Source organism: Halichoerus grypus, chromosome 3 (assembly GCF_964656455.1).
Source record: "Halichoerus grypus chromosome 3, mHalGry1.hap1.1, whole genome shotgun sequence".
In the NCBI taxonomy this organism is placed as follows: domain Eukaryota; kingdom Metazoa; phylum Chordata; class Mammalia; order Carnivora; family Phocidae; genus Halichoerus; species Halichoerus grypus.
In genome coordinates this window covers 64,717,879-64,735,447 of record NC_135714.1, presented here as the reverse complement: position 1 = coordinate 64,735,447, position 17,569 = coordinate 64,717,879, and the positions used below count along the sequence as shown (strand labels likewise).

The window sequence follows — 17,569 nt, the reverse complement described above, 5'->3', positions numbered from 1 at the left end:
GTTTTATTTTTAATATGTCAGCTTGAATATAAGTCCTAAGATCTTTAGGTAACATAAAGCCTTAGGATTGCTATTAGGTTGAATTATATAATGAATATTCACTTGATATCTAGATAATTTCTAAGATAGAATATTGGCCATTTAATGCCTAATTATAATGCATAATTTTAAATTTATATACTTTTGCTTATATTCCATGAAACATTCCTATCTTTGGGTCATGTTAATGCACCGGTTCTTTTTGTCTCTTTAAAAAGGTATGTGTGTGGCTGGAGAAAGGTGCAAGATAAACTTTGCTCTTCTGTTAAAATGCTTTTGGAAGACAGGCAATTGTTAATTTTCTACCTCTAGTTTTCTCACTGAAATAGGAGTTCCTTTGATTAAAAGTGACAATTAATATGAATGGTTGAGACTACATGAAGTAGCAACGACAGACTAAAACCACTGTCTATGTGCCTTTGTGCTCCAAAGAGAAAGTAGTTTTGTCTCATAGTGGAGGCTTGATAGTACTGGTTTTATATATACATATACCTTGTATAAATATATACAGTAGTGTTTTTCAGGCCTTTATTTTCTTTTTGTTCCTTCTCAGAACACTTACACAATCTTGAGACTTACTGAGGACTCCAAAAAACTTATGTGGGTTATAACCATCAATATTTGCCGTATCAGAAGTTGAAACTGAGATATTTTTAAATACTTACTGATTCATTTGACTAGAGCAACGATGAACATGAATTAAAATGTTAACAGAAATAACATCTTAATATTAATATAAAAATTATTTTGAACTCATGGATACCCTGAGAATTGCTGTGACAGGAAAAGCAAAATAAAGGGCAAATTTGGAAGTAAATTCTACTTGCCTTGATTTATAGCACTTGAGTTTGAAAAGAAGTGATGAAATGTACTAAAATTTTAGTAACATTTGCCTTATCTCGATGGGCTTCCAGCTTTCTTTACTTACTGGTTCATTCCTTTGCCTACCATATAAAATATTTTTTTTGACCTTCTGTGTCATCTGTCTAGGTAGCAAATAATGTATGTCTTATAAGAACATTTTTCTGTGCTTTACTTTGAATTTATCACATTCCTGATTAAGAAAAAGAAAGAAATAGAAAGCAAAGAACAAAGATTCCTCACTTATAAAAAAATAAGTTTCTTTACAATCATGTTAAAGTCTATATTGATTTAAAATGTTTTATTATTTTAATTGCTTAATTAAATACATAACTCAGTATTATTTCTCTAGTACCCTGATCCTATCTTAATCAAATGTCCAAATATCTCTAACACTTTTATTTTCTAATTTTTGCCTTCCCATAATTGGATTCTAAGTCTAGAAAAAATTAAGTGAAACTTTACACCTACTTTACACTTACTTTCCATGGTCATTTAGTTATTTGCATTGGTTCAAAAAGAAGCTGTTTTTTTTTTTTTAATCAGGGTGTAATTGTACAAATTGAAAAACCAAGGCCTTACCTGGAATGTCGTATTCTAGAACAATACTCATTTAAATCAGGTAGGAACAGCCACTCTTCATGGATTAAGTTTGACTTTATTTAGGGAAGCAGTGCCTACAAAGCCTTGGCCTATTTCTTGGCTTAGAAAGTCTAAAAATATTATATATTAAATATATGTAACTTAGTATATTTGGGGGACCTTGAGAAAAGAGGAATTTACCCAAATTTATAGGTTTTTCAAGTAAAATATGGTGGAGAGCATTTTTTTGGGCTTGGTTTCCTAGCCTCAGGTCACCAGATAATAGAGGATTTTAAAAATCCAATTTGAGATTCCTTATGAAAACTTCCAGACATAATTTAATTTAGTATTTGTTCAAAATTGTATGGTGTTAGAGTTTACAAAGAAAACTTAAGGTGTCCTTTATGATAAAATAACACTTTCACTGCATCTATGTAAACAACCAGGCAAATCTAATGGGACCAACCTTATTTTATAAGAATGATCACTCTTTGAATTTATTATGATAAAAAGAGGAAAGGAGACTTTCAGAAAAAATTGTGAGAGACTTTGAAATGGGCAAAAATCAAATAGTGGCTACTGTGACTACTCACTCACGTAGGTTTTCTCATCTTTAACTGATATTACAACTCTGTAAGTTGTAGAACTCCCATTATAATGAAAAAATGCATGTCTGTATAAATGCAGAGCAGTGTTCCACAGAATGCAATTGATTTTTGCATTGATTTTGACAGATTAGTTTTGCATGTATTTGTAAATTCATTTCAGAATTTATTCTTCTTCTTTCTTTTTTTTAGAGAGAGAGAAAGAGAGCATGCGCACACAAGCACACTTACATTTGGGGAGGGGCAGAGGGAGAAGGAGAGAGAGAATCTTAAGCAGGCTCCACACCCACCTTGGAGCCCAACACAGGGCTTGATCTCACGACCTTGAGATCATGACCTGAGCTGCAATCAAGAGTTGGACACTTAACCGACTGAGACACCAAGGTGCCCCTTCATTTCAGAATTTCCTATTCCCTTTATAGATCTCTGCCCTTTGAATTCTTCAAACCAATCGTAACATTTTACTGGTCCCTTATTAATTAATGACTTAAAAATCTTTGACACATGTTCATTTTATGTCTGTATGAAAATCATGATTCTACCTTCTTTTAAAAATTATTCCTTAACAATAGATAGTAAGAGTTCTAAAAATAATCTTACATATACAACAACAACAAATGCCTGAAGTCATTACTAGTTATTAGGAGAGATGGGACTCCAAGCCAAACATAAAATATAAGTAAGTCAAGTTATTGGGGTAAGATCAACAATTATACATTACTGAAAAATGATAATTGATGGAACAAAGTAAAAAGACTCTAACCTTACTCCACAAAATCCTAGAAAAATTATAGATTTAAATATAGAAAGAAAACCTAAACTAATGTAGAAGGAAATATAGGTCAATATTTGTCCAGTTTTAGTATGGGAATCTTTTTAAACATGGAAACAGAAGAAATCAGCCAGGGAAATTAATAGTTTGAACTATATAAAAGTTTAATGTCAAAAAACATTAGGCTAGGGGTGCCTGGGTGGCTCAGTCCGTTAAGCGGCTGCCTTTGGCTCAGGTCATGATCCCAGGGTCCTGGGATTGAGCCCCATGTCTGGCTCCTTGCTCCTTGCTCAGCGGGGAGCCTGCTTCTCCCCTGCTTGCCGTTCCCCCTGCTTGTGCTTGCTCTCTGTCTCTTTCTCTCTCTAGCTCTCTCTGTGTCAAATAAATAAATAAAATCTTAAAAAAAATTAGGTTAAAAAATAGATATCTAAATTATAATGTGTCACTAAAAAGTATGATAGACAAAGATTTTCTACCTTTTATATATAGAATACTTAAAATTTAATTAAAAAACCCCCACTAAAACTCTATAGAAAAGTGTGTAGAGGACAACAACAATTACAGAAGAAGAAATACAATATATTAACAAGCATATGGAAGAAATGTTCATCCCTAATAATAATAACAATGAAAATGAAAATGACTCCAAATAAGTCTGAACTATAAAATTAACAAAGTTTAAAAATTATGCAAAATAAATAAGGCATGGTGAATGGTCAGCCTTAAATAGTTCAGTAAATTGATACTAACTACAAAGTGATTTGACAATATCTCTATAAAGCTTTATGATATATCTTTTGACTAAGCATTCTCCATTTTAAGAATCCATCTTTGGGGCACCTAGGTAGCTCAGTCGGTTAAGCGTCTGCCTTTGGCTCAGGTCATGATCCCAGGGTCCTGGGATCTAGTCCCATGTTGGGCCCCCTGCTCAGTGGGGAATCTGCTTCTCCCTTTCCCTTTTTCCCCTCCCCCTCTGCTCATGCTGTTTCTGGCTTTCTCTCTCTCAAATAAATAAATAAAATCTTAAAAAAAAAAAAGAATCCATCTTAAAGACAAAATCAGAAATTTGGTTACTGACACTCCTTATTTAAACCTGGAGAGAAACACAGAAACCAATTTCCATAAATGGGAAATTCCTATGTAAATTATGACGATTTCCTAGGATAGAATATTATTTACATTGTTTTACAGCTTGCTTTTTTCACTTAATAATGTATCTTGAACATCTATTCATACTAGTACATCAACTTCACTAAATATAGCTTTACTCTTTTTTTTAAGACTGTTGCATGTTATTTCACTATGTCGATGTATCATAATTTATTTAACCATTGTCCAGTCATGGGCACATAGATTATTTCCAGTGTTTAACTACTGCAAGGAAAAATGATTCTTTTAGGACTTTCATTGTTTCTAAGTTGATACACCACAAGGAAACAATATTCATTTTTTGACCACCTATTCAGTGCCACATTAAATACATTTTCTTATTTAATCTCCACAACAACATTTTGTGAAATGGCTGTTTTTACAGATTTTACAGATGAGAAAATAGAGGTAGAAAAGTGCTCAGAGAAATTAAGCAGTTTGCCCTAATCACAAAGCTGATAGGATCTATTTGGGTCCAGCTCATTTTACCTACCGCCCCTCTTAAACAGCTCTAAGCTCTGGCCTGAGTCCTGGTAGCTATTCCTGACACTTTCCTACTTGTTCTATTGTTCATCCAGCCCCTTCAACTGCTCCCAGGTATTCTGGAGAGTCCTTAGGTCTTCGTTTTCAAGTGGAATTCATTAAGAGACCTATGCAGGTCTTTCAATATCCTAAACTATTATTATACTACTCTGTGTGTATGGCCATATGTGCATTTTTTTGGGAACAAATCCATGAAATTTTAAAATAAGTTGTATTTCCCAAAAGATTAAGAACCTATCCTCTGGAGCGGCCTCATGTGCTTGTGAAGTAGTTTTCTGGGGGTACCAAGTTGGGGCTGCCATTTGTTTGATTATGTTTTATACTGAGATATCCCAGCCAGCAATAACAATTGAGAAGCTGTCGACATAAGATTTTCCACTCTTGCCAATGGCCTTGATCACTGTTCATGCTATCATGTTCCATGTTCCAATAAATGTCAACATCCCTCAGTCTGCTTTGGGATTTCAGTGCCTCAGAAATTGTAAGCATCTGCTGGGGTGGTGAATGGTTAAGAAGGAGCCATGGGAGTTGTCTACCCATTCAACTGTTGAGACCAGAAGAAATCATGCTCCCTTTGAATTAGAAATAATCCCTTAACTGTGGTTTTGCACCTGCAATGACTCCATGCCTGATTCGTGGGTTTTCTGGTATCTGTTTCTTTGTCATTAGCTATCAGGTCTTTGAAATCATGGAGGAAACAATTCTTTTGTTTTTATTCATGCATTTCATTCAGCCAGGAACCTAACCTTCTACTCCGTCTGATACTCCTTGCCCTGACAGTGACAATAAATTTTGCAAAAAGGTGAGCATGAATTGAGGTGAAAACTCTCTTCCTCAAATTTCTCCTTTTTCATTTCCATCTTGGTCCTATTATACCTTTGGTATAATGTTTGATTACGCTGCCCTTCTTGTTAGAAGCTTAAAGCAGCATTTTTTTGTCATGTATGTTTTATTGGGATATTTACTTTTTTTTCACTGCATATATTCAACTTGGATGGTAAAGGGTTATCACTTATACTTTCTTAGCACTAAGCACTGATATACGAATAATAATGCAAATTTTTATATTTAATTTTTTCTTTCCTCCAGCTCACCTTTCTTGTTCTACACTTCATCTATGAGTTCATACATTGGACACTTAACAGCAATGTGCTTATCTCTAGGGGTTGTTCTGTAATACTGTATATAAAATTAAAATCAGTTTTTCAGGTCAAAAGGAGGGCACAGCATTTAAGTTTTAGGAGTTTTAATTCATAAAAGTCAAGCTCTGTTATGTAATTTTTAAGATATTCCTTAAGGCCATTGATTTTAGCAGCAGTTTGTTGAGTAAATACTTAATTTATATGTGGTAGACTTTCAGTTCAGGTATACCAGGTGATTGCCCAGGGGAGAAAATGTTTAAAAGCTTCTTAGTATGTGGGTGTTTTAGGGCTATAATCAACCAAACAGTCAGTGATTTGGGCAGCGAAACCAGAAAGTTGGCAAGGCCTCAGCTTTACTTAATAAGTGTGCCTGTGCCACAGTTAAAAAGGAACATTTACAAGAGGCCTCCGAGGAAAATCTAGGAGCCAGAAGAGTGGTGTAGGTAATTCAGTGTCCTGTGGTCCATTAATTCAAGTTCATGGGGTTTGAGGGAACACTGTTGGAGACTTTGAAGAAACCGTATCTTTGCTTAAATGTATTCTATTCAGTATGGGCTGTTTGTTTGTTTGGTTTTCTTTAAATGTCCAGTAAGAAATACACCTGAACTCTGTAAAAAGGCAGATTGTAAAATTGAGAAACTTCACTAGAAGGGCGGAGCTTCAACGGATTAAATTTGAATCATCTGCAGAAAGGATGTAGAAATGGTATGGGCCTCCATTTTGAGAGGAGCAATTTCAATCCTGTGACAGGTTCTCTCGGATTTTAATGTAGTCAGTGAACTGGGAGGCAGCATTAAGGAGGCAATTAACACCTTTCCTACTAGTAGTGGCAAATACTTGGGTGGGGGTTTCTTGGGAGGAACAAAACAGAGAGGAGATATGATAAAATACCACTAGAATCACTAGAATCAAAAATCACTAGAACCAAAAATTATGTTTTTATTGGTAGAAGTTATTTTTAATTTTCAACTTTGTTCACCTATTCTTTTGCTCATAGAAAAAGAAAGTAGAATTTGTCTTTTTTTTGTATCTGCATAATATACAATGATGACTCTATATTTATTTTAAAAAATAATAAAAATATTTTTCCCTGGACGCCTGGGTGGCTCAGTCGGTTAAGTATCCTGGGATCGAGTCCCACATCGGGCTCCTTGCTCAGGGGGAGCCTGCTTCTCCCTCTGCCTGCTGCTCCCCCTGCTTGTGCTCTGTCTCTCTCTCTCTCCCTCTCTGACAAATAAATAAATAAAATCTTAAAAAAAAATTTTTTTTCTCATTCACCCATGGACCTAACATATCACCATTACCCTGACACCCAAAGTCATCACTCCAAATTTCAGCAAAGAACCCCCAGGTTTAATTCACCTACCAAGGAGGGAAAAGCACCACAGTCAATTACTCTGGTAATTTTCAGCTAAAAATAGCATTAGCTCTACATATGTTTATAGTGCCTAAGATTCTAAAATATTTTAAAGTTAACCTCAAAAATTTCCAGGATTATTTTTGGCCCTACTATTCATTTCTTTAGCAAATATTTAATATTCAATTTATTCATTCCACAGATGTTTACTGAGCATCTACCATATGCTAGCACTGGAGATACAATGGTAAAGTGACCAGAAAAGGTTCCTGCCCCATGTTTCAGTTTTTGCTTTATGAGTTTCCGTAGCATATATTGTTTCATTTCAGTTTCTGGACAAACCTACCTGACAAAGTGATTCTTGATGAGACCATGATAGCAAGAAAGGATACCACCACTCAGCTCTGTAATGATCCACATTAAGGGAGGAACAAAAGCGGCAGTTTACCCCTGGAAGCATCTAGTGTGGTCAGTCTTAATACCATGGAGGTTATCCAGAAGTCTTTGGTATATGGTCTGTACTTTCTTGTCTGTAGAGTCTTAGGAATGTGTAATTTAGACTACTTACAATTAAAACTGTTGAATTAAAACTTGTTTTAGAGGAGCGAAGTTTGATTACTTTATGGACATACATAATCTGTAAGGTGAAACCAACAGCTTATAAAGTATTACTAATTCACCAATAACAAAACAATAGATATCGAATCCAGCTAATCTTTAGGATCACCTGGGGAAACTTTTAAAAATACAGATTCCTGGGCCTCACCACAGACCAATTCAGCTTGAATCACTTGGGGGTGGAGTCTAGGGCTCTGTTTGGCCAGTGTGAGGAGAGAGGGAGGGAAGATGCTTTACTGAGTTGACTGAAATCACTCCTAATCAAGCCACTGTGGGTTGGACACTGATGAAGAGCTCTTATGATAACAGTTTTCATTCCAAAGTAGCACATTTTTCTGTTTCAACAACTGTGATTTTCAAAAGGACAAGTGTGGATTAGGGGCCTCCTGTTGTACAGTCAGGAGTATTGATGTATAAAGAGAAAATAAATACATTCTGCTAAGTCAATGCACAGTCTGCATTATACATGCCTTCCAGGTTCTGTGACACTCAGGATGGATCCAGAAAGGTTTATTCTATAATAGTGCCTTTTGTTTCACCAATTTCCTACATTTAATAGAAACCATGTATCTTTAGCATCCTTTAACATGTTTTTTTTTGTTTTTTTGTTTGCTTGCTTGTTTATTATCAGCCATTTATCAAATGACTATATTCAAGCGGGTTGTATTAGACAAAGTAACAAAAAGGAGACTGTCTTATGGAATTTCATATTTTTCATACTGATTTTCTTTTGCACACCAGTGAAGGTTAGGCAACAGATCATTAACTTCACCTCGTTTCAAAATGGCTTAATCAGTCTAGTAGTCAGAAATTCTAAGTCATGACACAAACGGTACAGATTCTCACTGAACTCTGCAGAATAGCAAAAAACTTACTAGATTTGGCTTCCACACTTGGAGTTCAATTTTCTCTCAGAATTTCTCTGCTATTACTCTCCTTCCTACACTTTGATCTCAACCCTGGTTGCACATTGGAATCATCTGGGAGCTTCTGAAAAGTACAGTTCCTAGGTCCTTCCACCAGGACCAATTAAATTAGAATCTTTGGGGATGAGGATAGGCATCATATATTCTAAAGCTTCCATCTCTATGAGTGCAACTTCTAATCATCCTTCAAGTCCAGTTAAAAGATTACCTCCTCTATTATCACCTCTCTATCCCCAATGCTATCCTCTCACCATTCCCTCTCTACTGGCTTCTATCCCAAATCAAAAATCATCTCTTCTTCCACTGAATTCCCAAGGCATTTCTCTTTTTTGCAACATATCACTTTCTATTTTATACCGCAGTTATATTTTTTACATGCCTGTCTCCCTAAAAGTACTATAAGCTTAATAAAGGGCAAGGGTTGAACTCTTGCTCATCTTTAGATCCCCTATGGTGTCTCATAATAGTTACATTTAAGCTCCATTGCTAGACTCTACCAAGAATGAACTACGTGACTTTGAGTAAGTCATTAAACATGTTTGAGTCAATTTACTCATAAATAAAAAACATTTTTTAAAAGATTTATTTATTTATTTTAGAGTGAGAGAGCATGAGTGGGAAGTGCAGAGGGAGAGAACCTCAAGCAGACTCCATGCTGAACATGGAGCCCCATGCAGGTTTCAATCCCACAACCTGAAGACCAGGACTCAGAGACCACGATCTGAGCTGAAACCAAGAGTCAGATGTTCAACTGACTGTGCCGCCCAGGTGCCCCTCAAAAACATGTTCTAATTCAACAGTCTTAATTTCAGATGGTTTAAATTATATATTTCTGGGTTTGTACAAGACTTGAAAGCACATACCAAAATTAAGATTTCTGCATAACCTTTAAAAACCTAAAATTATGGCTACACTAACTGTTCTCACTGATAAATTCTTGTAATTATTTTCTGACTTATTCAGATCAATATAGAATGAGGTGGCTATTCCCATTCTGTCTATCATTGCTATATCAAGTATCAGTGACATAATCGGCTTCTCAACTTTTAACTAGTGTAGTATTATTTTTGTGTGTTTGGAAGGAATCGTTCATTTAATCATTTATTTCATGAATACTTATTAAGTGTCTATTAACCAGGCATTTTTCCAGGTGATGGGCTCTCACATTTAGTGAATGGAAGAAGGGAGGGGAGAAAAGCTGGTGCCATTAAAGAAGATTTTTCCTATTTTTAACTGTTCTATACAATCTGTCTCTCCAATTAGCAGATCATGAAGGTTTTAGACCACCCATATTATTCTAAGACTCAAGGAAACTCTCCCATGGTTAATGCTTCTTAAAAGCAAAAGAAAATACCTACTTTTTCATTTGTCCAGATAATGTAGGGAGTGAGTGCAAAGTGCTTCCACTCAATCCTTCTAAAGATAATACACTGGAAACATTTGGGTGGGTGTGAATCATTCAGACAAGCATTCTTCACTCAAAAATAGAAACTAGCTTTATTTGTTCCAGATGTTACACAGCTGCAGGGAAGTTAAAGCCAGTGGTCCTGTTTTCAATGCAACCAAACTCTTATTGCATTTGGAATTTCTTAACCAATGAACTCATATTACTCGTTCTAAGATCTGCACAATTTTTTTTTCCACTGTTACCGTTCACAAACAACTATGTTTCATGGGAACCACTTTTCAGAGTTAATGAGTCTACATCTGTGTTGTACAAAGGAAAGACATCCTGTTTATCACAGTTTCCACCTTTCGTTTATCTTGACCTTTTTAAATTTTAAGTGTAAAATATATTTTTTTAAAGATTTTACTTATTTATTTGAGAGAGAGAAAGTGCATGAGTGGGATGGGGAGCAGGGGAGAGGGAGAAGCAGGCTCCCCATTGAGCAGGGAGCCTGGCAGGGTTGGATCCCAGGATCTGGCGATCATGACATGAGCCCAAGGCAGGTGCCCAACCGACTGAGCCACCTGGGCACCCCAGTGTGAAATACTTCAAAGAGATTATGTGAAGGAAAGGAAAAGGAGAGCTGAGTTGTGTTGTTCTTACAGTATTTTAGAGCACATTATGGTGTTATAAGTTATGGTGTTCATTTTAGGAAGAATTTCAAATAAAATTATTAATAAAAACATTAACTATAAAAATGTAATTCTTATCATTGTGCATTTGTAATTTTAAAAACCTGACAGCTTATTTTTTTATTCTTCTGTAGGTCTGTAAGAGATGCTGTATGGGTGCATGAAATATGAAAGGATCATGGCTCTTAGAAGAAGGTAAGTTAAGATATTATGTAGATGTACATGCTAATTTCATACCTAGCCCATAAAAATTAAAATATATGTGTTATATTTTGTCTGAGGTCAAATGTTTGAGAACACTTATGGTTTGAAAACAGAGTGCCAGATCTCTTGAGATTCTTGTCTTTTTAGGGAGAAGATTTTCTCCAATTGTGGTTCATAGATAATCTGTAGTAGAATCACACTGGCTGCTTGTGAAAATATGTACACCTGGGACCAGTTGAGTCAGAATCTCTGAGAACTGGGGCTGTAGAGGGATCCTAGAGATCAGGAAATAGGAACAACACTCACATCTTCCATTTGTGAATGTGAAAACTCTGAGAAGTTAGGTGAATTTCACCAGGCCATGCAGTCGGTTAATTGTAAAGTAAGGCATAGAATTTTGTTTATTGATGCTGAAACCAGCATTCTTTTCCAGTAGGTCAGCTATAAGTTTTTATCTTCAAAAAGATAAAATTAAAAGAAAAATTAAATAAATATAAGTATCTAAGTAATATCAAGTGTCCTACTCAATGATTCTTTTATAATTAATTCTTTTACTAATTCTTTCCTCTCATCACTAATTAACTAGACCCTTATTATTTCTCCAGGATTTGGAAATACCTTTCCTTCAGAATCATCATGAATCTTTTGAATTGTAATGAAATTATAATCAAAACCCTTCTCACCCCCTAGGGACACCTGGGTGACTCAGTTGGTTAAGTGTCTGCCTTTGGCTCAGGTCATGATCCCAGGGTCCTGGGATGGAGTCCGGCATCGGGCTCCCTGCTCAGTGGGGAGTCTGCTTCTCCCTCTGCCCCTCCCCCTGCTCCTTCTCTCTCTCCTTCACTCTCTCTCTCTCTCTCTTACTCAAATAAATAAATAAAATCTAGAAAAGAAAAAAACTTCCTCCCCCAGAGAAGAAAATGTTATATTTCATGTATTGAAAATTAAATCTTTGAAGTCTCATGATTAATTATTTAGGAAGTGAGTGGTTTAGTAAAGTTATTTAAACCATGTTCAAGGAACAGTTTGTATTCAATAATGATTCCACAAAGACTATTAAAAACTGTAATTCATGACATACGTTCTTGAAGTATGTATATGCCATTAGTTAAAATAGAGCCCTAAAGTAGTTTAAGTGTGGTATCATTCAAAACTGATTCAAAAATTTATTTCACACCTCTTAATGAAGCCATTAATAATTTTATATCTTTAGCCTTCTAAAAGTCTCTGTGAATATAATTAAGTTTCCTGTACTTTGCCTCAATTTTGACACACATTTGTGAGAAGGAAAGAGGCACCACTAGAGAGAAGGTGTGCTGATATTTATCAATTCATAATAATTATGGCCCAAATGATTTTCAGGTTCAGTCCTTCATTTTACTAATGAGAAACCCGAGACCAATAAAAGAGTAGGGTTCTTTTTTTCTTAATTTTGTTTATTTAAGTAATCTCTACAACCCCACATGGGGCTTGAACTCACGATCCCAAGATCAAGAGTTGTATGCTCCTCCTACTGAGCCAGCCAGGTGCCCCAAGAGTAGTGTTCTTTTGAAGGAGATAATGTTGTCTCAGAAACTGCTAGTTGTCTACCCAAATTTCTTTCTCCCTTTTCCAGAACTTCTGATTTCAGTGAGGCGTATGACCACCTGAACAAAGATTATATTTCCCAGCCTTCCATGTAGATAGATATGGCCATGTGACTAAGCTCTTGCCATGGAATATAAGTGAAGCTTTGTGTTGTAGCTTTTGGGAAACTTCCTTAAAAGGCACTGGGGCAGGGGTGTCCTTTGCACCATTTGAACTCCGTCCATGAATTCTGTTTGAAATGTGGTTGTTTGGGCTGGAGATCTGTTTTGGTCCAAGAGGATGAGGGCCATTTTGGCTTAGATGACTGTGGAGCTGCCATCCTAATTTTGGACTGACAGTTGAGCCTCATACATGGGAAAGAAAGAAGCTTCTATTCTGTTAAGTCATTGTGTTGGAGTTGTATCTGATTGCAGACAACAATCCATTTCTTACCAAGAATTTCATTTATTCATTCTTTGAGCACGTAGTTTTGAGCAATTTTTATGAGCAAGAAATTGTACTAAGTGGATATGAAACAAAATCATTTTATTTTATTTTTTTAAATTTCTAAAAAGTTTTGGAAAAGTTTTTAGAACCAGACTCCCATTTTCCTTTGGTCCATCCTTGTCTCTATCCCAGGCATATCATAAAATTCCTATTTCTTTCACTGTGAAGGAATACTTTTCTTGACTTGGATTTTAGACTGTTGCTGTCATATGAGTAACATGTTTTCCAAGAGTTAAAAAAAATGCCTAAGCAACCCAAGCACATATTACTTTAAGTAAAGTTTTAACCTTTACCCCTAAACATAGAAGTCATGATTAAAAGTCATGATGCAAACACAGTCATTGAAAATATGTAAGAGGTAAATATTTGTCCTTGAACAAATTCAAAATATCATGGGACATGTCTTTAAAATATTTAAATAAAATGTATTTTCTAAGTTAACACTTAGAAATACACTAAGGGTAATATTATTTTCAGTGCTAGTCACATATAAAAAGGGATGTTAGAATTCTGGGAACATTTGTGAGGTTAGAGTCTCTCTTCTGTAAATGATTTATCTTCCCGTTTAGAGCAAAAAGTACTGGACATCCCCAGAATCAGAGCACACAAATGCATTGCTCACTGGCTCCCTGATCTAATTTGCTGGTAGGCTTGGAGAAGCAGTCTCACTTGTAAGTTCTATTTAAATTCCCCACAAACTCTTCCTTATTGATTTCTTTTTTTTTTTTTTTAAGATTTTATTATTTGACAGAGAGAGACACAGTGAGAGAGGGAACACAAGCAGGGGGAGTGGGAGAGGGAGAAGCAGGCTTTCCACGGAGCAGGGAGCCCGATGTGGGGCTCGATCCCAGGACCCTGGAACCATGACCTGAGCCGAAGGCAGACGCTTAACGACTGAGCCACCCAGGTGCCCCTTCCCTATTGATTTCTGATAATTGATTAAGTTTGGAGTTCTTTTTCTTTAAGAATATGTTTCAACACAGTCTTTTATTTCTAGATTTAAATACTGAAGAGTGTCAAATATTTAATAGATTTTTTAATAATGGAAGAAATACAATAAAATTAGGAGTGATATATAAATGTAAAAGCAGTCTTACCTTTGGATCTACATTGAGAATTTTTCTGTCTCTTTTGTACTTGAAAAGTAAACCTTCTGGATTATCAGCAATCACTTGATAATTGGGAGTTGAATTCCAAACAGTAATATGACTGTCCCAGTTGTAAAAGCTAGAAAAATAAATATTTATTAGAAATTAATATGTATGATACAATAAATTGACAAATATATTTCAGAAAATATTTGGGGCAGTTCAGTTTCAAGATAAATGAATTGGATCGTAGTCTGTATAACCATGTAGGACACATGTGTGATTAAAATTCTTGCAGAAGAGATTAGACTGGGTTTTTCTCAAATTATTTAAATACATATTTATGACAATTTTGCATAATTTCCTGGTTTGGACACTTTATGAATTAGGGCCTAGTCCAGTATTATATTCCTCGGGAAGTCAAGAAGAAAATTGATGCAATTTGAAGCTATTTCTTCTAGCTCAGATTCTTCAGGGTCTTAAGAGTATTCAGGGTATTAAGAGACTGTTTACTGGAAGGAAAGGCAGGCTAAGTCACCTCTTTTCATTCAAAACAATTTAATTCATTTCTTTCAGGCTTTATTTTTCAATAATATGTTTCCCAGGGAGTGAGGAAACTATGTGAGTGTGAGAGGTTACCATAGGCCAGGCATGATGTGATGTTTTCTAGCACTACACCCATATGAAGTTGTTCTCATTTCACAGACCAGGCAAGTAGGCTAGGGAGGTCAACTGGCATGGATAAGGCCCTGCAACTAATATGTCATAGGACTAATATTTCAACCCAGATCTGTGCGTTTCAAAGCACAAGTGTGTTCTTCCTACTGTTCAACATTGCCTGCATTTTATCTTTTTTTTTTTCGGTTGATCTGTGGAAACTTCTTATTTTTTCCATGTCTTGCTTCATACTTACTTGTCAAAAATTAATATAATACCGTAATATGAGTTGTAAGAATTCTCAATATATTAATTTCACATATTTTATTCTTATTAGCACATTTCTAATATCATGTTAATATGTTCAAGTATTAACATGTTTCTAATATGTCTAATATCCTATTTCTGGGTTGTTTTGCAATTTATTATTCCCCTTATTCATTTTTAAAGAATAGATTTCATTGATTAAACTCACTTTGAATTATAGTGTTTTCTGAGGCATCAATTTTTGTGCTATTACCTGAAAATGTAATGTTTACCCTCAAATTTTTCAACACTTAGAAAAAGCTCACTACATCAATCATATATTTATATCACTGGGGACATATTAATGAGAGCTATTTTCTCTCTTCCCCTAGTATTTGTTCTATGGCCAAGACATAGGAATATCTGCCCTTTCTGAGGCACAGAGTTAGGAAAAGTGGTTTTCTAACCACCTTTGTCTGTTGAGTCTGTCCCCAACAAGAGAGCAGGAATGACTATTTGGTGAATAGAGGAAAGGAGCTGAGCATTTCATGGCTTTCTAGGTCCTTACTTTAGCTAGCCTTCAAAAGTGAAGTTTATCATGGCAGGCTCAGCCCCCAATAGGGTGATGGTAAGGTAGCAGTCTCTAGCACTGGTGATAAATTCAATTCAGTGGCGAAGGTATTAGGAGCCAATCTGACTGTGCACCCAAGCTATATTCTCAAATTCACTCTAATCCATAAAAGAAAGATAATTTGACCTCTATCTTACTGGTCGTTCAGTTAAAAGATTGCTAAATTGGAATGAGGGACAATGGGTGTGATTCTAACCTTTTATATGTCTCTCTAAATAATTATTTATGAGATATATAGATATAGATAATCCCAGTAAAATGCTTGAGTCATAGCATAGCTGTGCTTAGAGCGGCATGATTTATATCACACATTCTTATCCTTTTACTCAGAGCTCAAATTAAAAAGCCTTATTAAAGTCCAGGCAGGGGGGGAAAAAAAAAAATATATATATATATATACATACACACTCTTTACATAAAAATGTTAATTTGTATAGCATGTGGTACTTTTGATGAGCAATTTTTTTTTTAATTTTTAAAGATTTTATTTATTTATTTGACAGATAGAGACATAACGAGAGAGGAACACAAGCAGGGGGAGTGGGAGAGGGAGAAGCAGGCTTTCTGCCGAACAGGGAGCCCGAGGTGGGGCTCGATCCCAGGACCCTGGGACCATGACCTGAGCCGAAGGCAGACACTCAATGACTGAGGCACCGAGGTACCCCTTTTGATGAACAATTTAGATTATTTATCAATACTTTTGTTCTAGGCAAGGATGGGAAACAGGTTTCATTTTACATGTCAATTCTAAGAGCTGATGATTATTAGTATTTAATAAGGACAACTGACAATAATTATCATGTGCTGGGTACTGTACTGAGCCTAATGAATATATTATCTCATTTAATCCTATCATCAACCCCATGAAATAGGTACAAAATAATCAAATTTTATACATGCAGAGCCCAGGTGATCCTAACGTGTACTTGTAGATGAAAATGAGGAACTGGACTTGAAAGATACTAAAAAGTGGATTTGATGTTATGAGGGGGATGTCAACAAGACGAGATCCTAGGATTATTCTCAGATTTCTGGTGTGGATTCTTAAGTGGACAGAATAATTTACCAGGATATAAAATACAAAAGAAGGAAGGAGTTGGGGGGAAGAGGAGGTTCAGTTTTGGACATGTTGAACTTGAAATCCCCGTGAAACATTTAACTTTTTTTGAATTTTTATTGTCTATTAGTATTCTTTGTTTGTTCATCTACACTACTGTTTTACCTTATTGAGGCCTTGAGTTCCTTGGCTCACCCTCATCCTAATTTACAACTGATTTCTTTACTTCTTTACTTACCCATGATTCACAAGATACTTGCCAGTAGTCACAACTTTATTGCTCATTTGACCCTATTTATACTGAAAAATACCAGTTCAAAATTGATTCAAATATTTGTTGTCTCCGTTCCTACCTATGGTCTCTGGCAACTCTTGCTGAAACAACTGTACCACTGATTTAATTCTAAATTCCAAATCTCTAACCTCAGTTGGATTTCAGGCACTACAGAGCAATTTTTTACATGTCTCTAGTTATCTCCTCTGTCATTCATTGTATTGTTCATGCCTCCTATTCCTCCACTTTCCTCCTTAGTCTCAGAAGATGACTTTACCTCTTACTTTATTAAGAAAATAAAGGACACTAAATGGAAACTAATTATCAATATCTTGTTCCATCAGTAGCAAATTTGTTTATATTGACAATGTCTCTTACCTCCTTCCAGTCAACTCAGAGGAATAGGTGCCCCTCTTCTTCTCCAAGAAAAAAATCATATCCATGTATGTTCTAAATTCCATCCCTTATTGCCTCTTTAGTTACTTCAAATAATCATCTAAAATTTTCCTGACATAATCAAATTCATCTCACCATAAATTTTTCCCCAGGACCAACAAACGCATGTCAACAATCCCAACTACACAAAGAAGAGAAAAGAAAAGAATGGAGGAAGGAAAGGAGGGAGGGAAGGAAGGGAGGAAGGAAAGAAAGAAAGAAAGAAAGAAA

The 17,569-nt window shown here is 35.6% G+C and overlaps 1 protein-coding gene across 1 annotated transcript in view; it reads right to left on the bottom strand.

The window, feature by feature from the left end:
* Positions 1-17,569, bottom strand: part of CFAP299 (cilia and flagella associated protein 299) — a 554,803-nt gene that overhangs the window by 4,886 nt on the left and 532,348 nt on the right. Inside the window, exon 5 of the mRNA XM_078068194.1 lies at positions 14,048-14,177. Coding sequence (XP_077924320.1) covers positions 14,048-14,177 — 130 coding nt within the window. The remainder of the gene's footprint in view (positions 1-14,047; positions 14,178-17,569) is intronic.